We start from the raw sequence: 7,520 nt of genomic DNA, 5'->3' as shown, positions 1-7,520 counted from the left end.
GCGGAGGACGTTGCGTAGTGACGTAACGCGGCGCCCATCCCGGAAGCGCGAGCCAGGCCTCCAGATGTGCAGGTGCCGAGGCCGGCGACGCCGGGGCGGGCTAGGGGCGGGATTGCGGGGCGGCGGGAGACCGCGGGCTGTGCCGCAGCGGCAAAGGACGGCTACTGTAACTCTGCGGCCGAGCCGGCCTCAGTTTCCTTGACTGCGCAGCGGCGGCACGGCCGGATCCGGATGGGAACCAGGCTGTGTGACCGTGCGCAGCCCGGGTCCTGAGCGGCTCGGCGTCCGTGCGTGCCTCAGTTTCCCCTCTTGGAGGGGCGGGGCTTCAATGTATGTTTGAGTGTCACCTTATCCGGTTTGGTTTTTTGTCTTTGTTTTTTTCCCCCTTCGAGTTTGGTTTGCCGAGTCGAGTTCGGTTAGGACTAGGGCGCTAGGGCGCCTTGTGCTCCTTGTTTGTGACCTTGAAGCGCAGAGCCCTTGCAGTCAGCCTTGCATTCCTGGGGGAAAGCTAATGTTTTGAGATAATAGTTCAAACCAGCTTCCAATTCCTGGTAATCCTGTTTCAGCCACCCAAGTGTTAGGGGACGTCATTAGTTTTTTTAAGATAGTAACCCAGATTGGCCTTCAGCCCGATAAAGTGCGCCTCTCGAGAGTGCTGGGACTTAAAAACATTGAGTTGCCACGCCTGGCCGTGTTGTCTTGCTTTATGTCAGGGACTCATTTGTCCCATGCTGGCCTGGAACTCAAAAAGCAACTTTGAGCTTTTGCCTTCCTTACCGCCAAACACAGGCCTTTCCACACCTGTCTTATTTTTTGAGGCAGTCTTAAGTATCCCAAGCTGGTGTGGAGCTCACTGTGTAGCCCATATTAGCCTTGAATTTACAACAATCCTTTAGCCACTTGAGTGCTAGGGTGACAAACATGAGCTGTCACACCAGGCCTGTGGTGTTTTTGGTTTTTTTAAGTTATTATGTATGCAGTGCTTTGCCTGTATGTCTGCCAACAGGCCAGAAAAGGGCACCACATCTCAATTCAGTTGGTTGTGAGCTACCATATGGTTGCTGGAAGTTGAACTCGGGACCTCCAGAAGAGCAGCCAGTGCTTTTAATGCTGAGCCATCTCTCCAGCTCGAGGCCTGTGTTTTAAGATAGGGTTTCGTACATCTCTAGGGTGACCTAGATCTCAATATGTATAGCCAAAGCTGGCCCTCTGTGTGCCACCATTTCAGCTCCAGCCCAAGACTAATAATTTTTTTTTTTTTTTTTGGTTTTTCGAGACAGGGTTTCTCTGTAGCTTTGGAGCCTGTCCTGGAACTCGCTCTGTAGACCAGGCTGGTCTCAAACTCACAGAGATCCGCCTGCCTCTGCCTCCCGAGTGCTGGGATCAAAGGCATGCGCCACCACCGCCTGGCCAAGACTAATAATTTAAAACAAAATCTCGAATCAAAATTCTGCATCTGAAAGATGCCATTAACTTGTCTGACTCCACCCTTTAACCACAAGTCTTTTTCTTCTTTTTTTGAAATATGTACATATGCCAGGCTGTGGTGGCACACGCCTTTAATTCCAGCACTGGCAAGGCAGAGGCAGGCGGATCTCTGGCAGGTCAAGGTTAGCCTGGTCTACAAGAGCTAGTTCCAGGACAAGCTTCAAAACCACAGAGAAATCCTGTCTTGAAAAACAAAAAACAATACGTGTACATGTATGTATGTATATATAATATGTATGTATATATGTGTATGATATATATATCCTCTTTATGGGGAGGGGCATGCACCTTCATGCCTGGAAGTCAGGAGACAACTTGCAGGAGTTGGGTTTCCTACCATGTGTCCCAGGACTTGAACTGGAACCCTCTGGCTTGATGGCAAGTACCTTTTAGTCACTGAGCCATGTCACAGGCCATGTTCCACTAGAAACAGGGTCTTCTCGATTGCCCAGTGTGCCTGGGAAGATCTATGAAGTCCTGGTTGGTGTTGAAGGTTGAATCCTTCTGCCTTTACTCTTTTCGCCGTGTGTTGGGGTCTACCACCACCTATCTGTCGTAGTCCAACTTGGGTGAATAGCAGAGGCCATGCCCTGCCCATAGCTAGTTTCTTCTTTTTCTTTTTTCCCTGAAACCAGGTTTCTCTGTGTAGCCCTGGCTGTCCTGGAACTCTCTGTAGACCAGGCTATCCTCAAACTCAGAGATCTCCCTGCCTCTGCTACTGTGCCTGGCTTAAATCTGTATATTTTGTTTCTGGTGGAGGTCAGAGAACATCATTAGGCACCACACTGCTTGCTTTCTATTGTATTTGAGACAGCATCTCTTATTCACCTTTCTGTGTGCCAGGCTAACTGGCCTTGGGGCTTCCAGCTGCTTTGTCTCTGCCTCCTGTCTCCCCACAGTTGCAGATGGATACCCACCAGTGTCTGGCGACCTCACAGCAAGTCATCAACTCCCCGTGCAAAGTGCTTTACATACTCTAACCTCCTCCCCACCATTCCTGCTCCCCCTGCAGCTGTCTGCCACTGTGCCTGGCTGCCTCCCATCATTGTTTGAGACGGCGTCTCCAAGCTGACCTACTCATTTACAGCCCCTTGTGACTCGTCCATGTAGCTGGGATGGGGCTTGACCTCTTCAGCTCCCGTGTGTGAATTTTGCCTAGTGCTGTGTTGGCCTCTCTCAACGAGGTCTTGTGAGGATCCTAGGGTTTCCTGAACACCAGAGAAGGGTTGGTGCGGTGACTCCCTCTGTTGGTCTGCTCACTGGGGCACTGCAGAGGTGATCACCTGCCTGCCAGATGCTAAGAGCCACAGCCAGCCAGGTGCCAGGCCAGCAGACCGCTTGTGCTTAGAATGCTTAGCTGTAAGTTGCTGATAAAAATGTAGCTAGCTTTAAAGCTGAATATTGTGTTTCATTTTTGAGGACAAGTCCCACAGAGTAGCCCAGGCTGGCTTGGAACTCACTGGGCTGTTGACTAGGGTGGCCTAGAGCATGAAGTAATCCTCCTGCGGCCTTCTCCTAAGTGCTGAGATGACAGGTGTGAGTTACCTGGAGCTCAAGAGATCCACCTGCCTCTGCTTCCAGGTGTGAGTCACCTGGAGCTCAAGAGATCCACCTGCCTCTGCTTCCAGGTGTGAGTCACCTGGAGCTCAAGAGATCAGGAATTCAAGCTTGTCTTCAGTTGTTTACAAGTCTTAAGCCACCACGGACTCAGAAACACAAGAAGGGTGTAGTGGCAAGCAGTCTTGACCCCAACACTCAGGAGGCAGAGGCAAGCAGATCTCTGTGAGTTTACTGACACCCTGATCTACATAGGGCATTCCAGGACACCCAGGGCTACATAGTAAGACCCTGTCTTTTTTTATTTTTTATTATATATACAATATTCTGTCTGTGTGTAAGCCTGCAGGCCAGAAGGGGCACCAGACTCCATTACAGATGGTTGTGAGCCACCATGTGGTTTCTGGGAATTGAACTCAGGACCTTTGGAAGAGCAGGCAATGAATGCTCTTAACCTCTGAGCCATCTCTCCAGCCCGAGACCCTGTCTTGAAGGGGGTGTACTTGATGTGATAATATATTTATGGACCCAGGTTCAATCCTCTGATTGAACACAAAATGGGAAGCAGATAAGCGTGTAAGCTAGCTGGCCTAGCCACTGAAAGACTGAAGAGATGGCTCAGGACACTCGCTGTACTGGAAGTGGAACTGAGTTCTGCCATCCCCATCCTCTCTGTCTGGGGGAGAAGAGGTACCTGCAGTCTGTACCCTACCATCATGTAAGCACTATGGCACCCTTGCATGGCCCACAAACACCAGATACAAAACCCTAACCTGAGCAAATAGGAGCAAATTTGGCGGGAGGTGGGTTGACGCTTTGCAAAGTCTAGTGAGGACAGGGGTATTGCCCACTTGTCCCGTGAAAAGGTCAGAGTTTTGGGGCAGAATGAGCTGTGGAGAATGATGGTCTCACTCTTTAACCCTGGGTATCTTATAACTCTCCATCCTCCTGCCTCAGCTTCCTGAATGTTGGAATCACAGGCATGTTCAGCTCTTCTGGCTTACCTGTTTTTCTTTTTATTTTTTGAGACAGGGTTTTCCGGTAGCTATGGAACCTGTCTTGGAACTCACTCTGTAGACCAGGCTGGCCTCAAACTCACAGAGATCCACCTGCCTCTGCCTCCTGAGTGCTGGGATTAAAGGTGTGTACCACCACTGCCTGGTAGATGGCTTACCTGTTTCTTAGGGATGAATCTCTGTTATGGACCCAAACACCCCAAGTTCCAACCTAAGTAGCTCTTAGGGCCATGATGGGCTCATGATATCCTCACCAGCCCTAGTGCAGACTTCACATCCTGTTCTGATCATTTCAGGCATCGGAGGCGGAGGAGAAAGAGATGGACCCCCCAGACTCGGCCTCGAGAGTCTTCTGTGGACGCTTCCTCAGCATGGTGAACACTGATGATGTCAATGCCATCATCCTGGCACAGAAGAACATGTGAGCAGGCTGTGGCGGTATGGGAAGGGACCCCACCCCCAGCAAACAGTTGTGATAAATTAAAGAAAATGAGCTCCTGGCCCCAGAGCCAGTTCCATCCTGACCTGAAAAATCAGGCCTTGGTACCGGGGCAGGCCTGCAGGTGTGCATTGTTGGACCGTGGTCAAGGGCTCCTGTCCCCAGGCCGGAGGAGTGCAAAGAGCTTCTTTTTGTTTTCTGTTTTCCGAGACAGGGTTTCTCTGTGTAACAGTCCTGACTGTCTTGGAACTCGCTTTGTAGACCAAGGTGGCCTCAAACTCACTGAGATCCGCCTGCCTCTGTCTCCCAAGTGCTGGGGTTAAAGTCATGTGCTACCAACAACCGGCGCAGGACCTGGAGCCCAGTCTCGTGCGCAAAGTCCCTCACTGGGACAAGCTCACCCTGATTGCAACTGGGCTTGGGGTGAAAGGCAGGTATGGGACTGAGTGTGACTTGCCTGCTCGGTCTGCCAAGCATGCGGAGGCCTCAGGTTCATAGTGGACAGCCCTCCCAGCAGAGGCCAGAGGCTGTTGGCTACTGTTTTCCTTTGGGGCTCTCCACCTCATATTATTTACTTATTTTTTGAGACAGGGTCTCAATATGTAGCCCTTGTAGTCCTGGAACTCACTATGTAGACCAGGCTAGCCTCAGACTCACAGAGACCCACCTGCCTCCCCAGTGCTGGGATTAAAGGTGTGCACCACCAACCAGCTAGCACTGGCTACTCTTTTTTTTTTTTTCTCCCTTCGTGGAACTTACTTTGTAGGCTAGGGTGGCCTTGAACTCACAGAGATCAACCTGCCTCTGCCTCCCCAGTGCTGGGATTAGAGGTGTCTGTCTCACACTGGCTACTCTTAAGGAGGGCCAAGGTTTTGTTCCCAGCAGCTCACAACTTTAATTCAAGTTCCTGGACACTTGAACCCTCTTGACCTCCACAGGCCCTGCATCCACATTATGCACAGAGGCAAAACACCTGTGTACATGATCAAACTAGTTGTGGGTCTGGCATGAGGGCGCACACCTTTAGCCCCTGCACTCTGTAAGTTCCAGGCCAGCCAAGGCTACTGTGTCTCAAATCCAAAACAAACAAAAAGCCCAAAATTTAAAAGAATGTCAGCCAAGCCAGGTGGTGGTGGTGCACGCCTTTAGTCCCAGCACTCAGGAAGCAGTGACAGGTGGATCACTGTGCGTTCAAGGCCAGGTTGGTCTACAGAGTGAGTTCCAGGTCAACTAGGGCTGTTACACAGAGAAACCCTATCTCAGGGAAAAATAAAATCTCAGCCAAAAATAATAAGTCAGTAAATGAGTAAGTAAATAACGAACATGTCAGCCTGTGTCTGGATACAGTGGCACATGCCTGGAATCCCAGCATTTGTGAGACACGCAGGCAGCTCTATGGCCAGCGTGGACTACAGAGTGAGTTCCAGGTCAGCCAGGGCTACACAGAGCAACCCTGTCTCAAAAACAAACACAAGGACATGGAATGGGCCACTGGCCAGGCTGTGTAGCAGGAACCTGTCAAAAGAAACTCAGGCACAGAAAAACTCCATGGAAGACTCAGGCTGCAGCAGAAGGGTACCTTTGAATGGGTTTTCAAGGGTGAGTAGGAGTTCGGTGACTGGTACAGCCAACAGAAATCTTCAGGCTATGGCTCTGTAACTGAATGCAGGGGCTGTGACTCACGGTGCTCCTAGGCCTGATGCAGGGGTTCTGACCCTCTCCCCCCAGGCTGGACCGCTTCGAGAAAACCAATGAGATGCTTCTGAACTTCAACAATCTGTCCAGTGTGCGGCTGCAGCAGATGAGCGAGCGCTTCATGCACCATACTCGCACCTTGGTGGACATGAAACGGGACCTGGACAGCATCTTCCGAAGGATCAGGTGATCCCGCTCCCCCACCCGAGCTCCCCTGTGGCCCTTCTCATCCTGAGAACATGCCCTGTCTTCTCCAAACCTTTATCTGGACCCCCACAGTATTGGCCCCTTCCTTGGTCTGTTATCTAGCTCTGCAGGTCCCCTGCTCCTCCACTCTGAAGCTCCCCCATTGCCAAGACCCTGTCCCAGGGACTCAGCCAGCCTCTGCACCCTCAGTCCCTTCCTCTCCAAGGTCCCTTCTCGCTGTCTGAAGCACCTTACCTTCCCTAATGCCCCTCCCTTCTGCACCTCTTCATTTCCTGTATGATTCTCTCTTCTCCAGAGCCCATGTCTGGGTCCCTCTTTTTAAGACCCTCCCCTCCTTTTCCCTCCTTCTCCCCACTAGGACCCTGCACTCTGCCCTCTCCAGCCCTGGATATTCTGGATGTTTTTACAAGGCGGTTCTGATCTCTGAGGGAGCTATAAGGCAGGAGGGTGACAATTGGGTAGCTAGGCTAGGCCTCCTGGTGCCGAAGGCCTTCTGGCCAGCTGAGACACCGTCAGAGCAGAGGCCCCGGGTCCTAGATAGAGACCAGTCAGGGTTCAGTTTGCTGCTTCTCACAATGGTACAGGCTCCTGGATCAGGATAAGACAAGAGTACCTGACAGCCTCAGCCATCAGAGCAGGTGACAGGGCAGCTAGAGCATACATGTAGCCTCTGGCCTGGGGAGCCTCGTGAGATCCAAGGGGACAAATGAGCTCTACTTACAGTTGAGCTCTAGGTGTTCTGGATCTGTCTTCAAATCCTAGGACTCCCTCTGTAGACCAGACTGGCATGGAACTCAGATCCTGCCTCGAGTGCTGGGATTAAAGGCGTGCACCACCATGCCTGGCTTTAATTCTTTTTATCAATATTCTTTGTTATTTTTGTTTTGCTTTTGAGGCAAGGTCTCACTATATAGCTCTGGCTGTCTTGGAATTCACTCTTGGCCAGGCTGTCCTTGAACTCGCAGAGATCTACCTGCCTCTGCCTCGGAGTGCTGGGATTAAAGGTGTGTGTGCAAGCTGGGTGGTGGTGGCGCGCGCCTTTAATCCCAGCACTTGGGAGGCAGAGGCAGGCGGATCTTTGTGAGTTCGAGACCAGCCTGGTCTACAAGAGCTAGTTC

At 51.4% G+C, this 7,520-nt stretch overlaps 1 protein-coding gene across 3 annotated transcripts in view; it reads left to right on the top strand.

The window, feature by feature from the left end:
- Kxd1 (KxDL motif containing 1) overlaps window positions 1-7,520 on the top strand; it is a 10,468-nt gene continuing 2,948 nt past the window's right edge. For 2 of the 3 annotated variants that reach the window (XM_005370564.2, XM_013354945.2), the window contains exons 1-3: window positions 1-72; window positions 4,358-4,482; window positions 6,229-6,381. In XM_005370564.2, coding sequence (XP_005370621.1) covers window positions 4,382-4,482; window positions 6,229-6,381 — 254 coding nt within the window. In that variant the 5' untranslated portion in view covers window positions 1-72; window positions 4,358-4,381. Of the gene's footprint in view, window positions 73-130; window positions 331-4,357; window positions 4,483-6,228; window positions 6,382-7,520 lie in introns of those variants that run through there. The other variant, XM_026777772.1, reaches the window with a different exon arrangement.

Source organism: Microtus ochrogaster, unplaced genomic scaffold, assembly GCF_000317375.1.
Source record: "Microtus ochrogaster isolate Prairie Vole_2 unplaced genomic scaffold, MicOch1.0 UNK81, whole genome shotgun sequence".
In the NCBI taxonomy this organism is placed as follows: domain Eukaryota; kingdom Metazoa; phylum Chordata; class Mammalia; order Rodentia; family Cricetidae; genus Microtus; species Microtus ochrogaster.
This window is presented reverse-complemented; position numbering and strand designations above follow the sequence as displayed.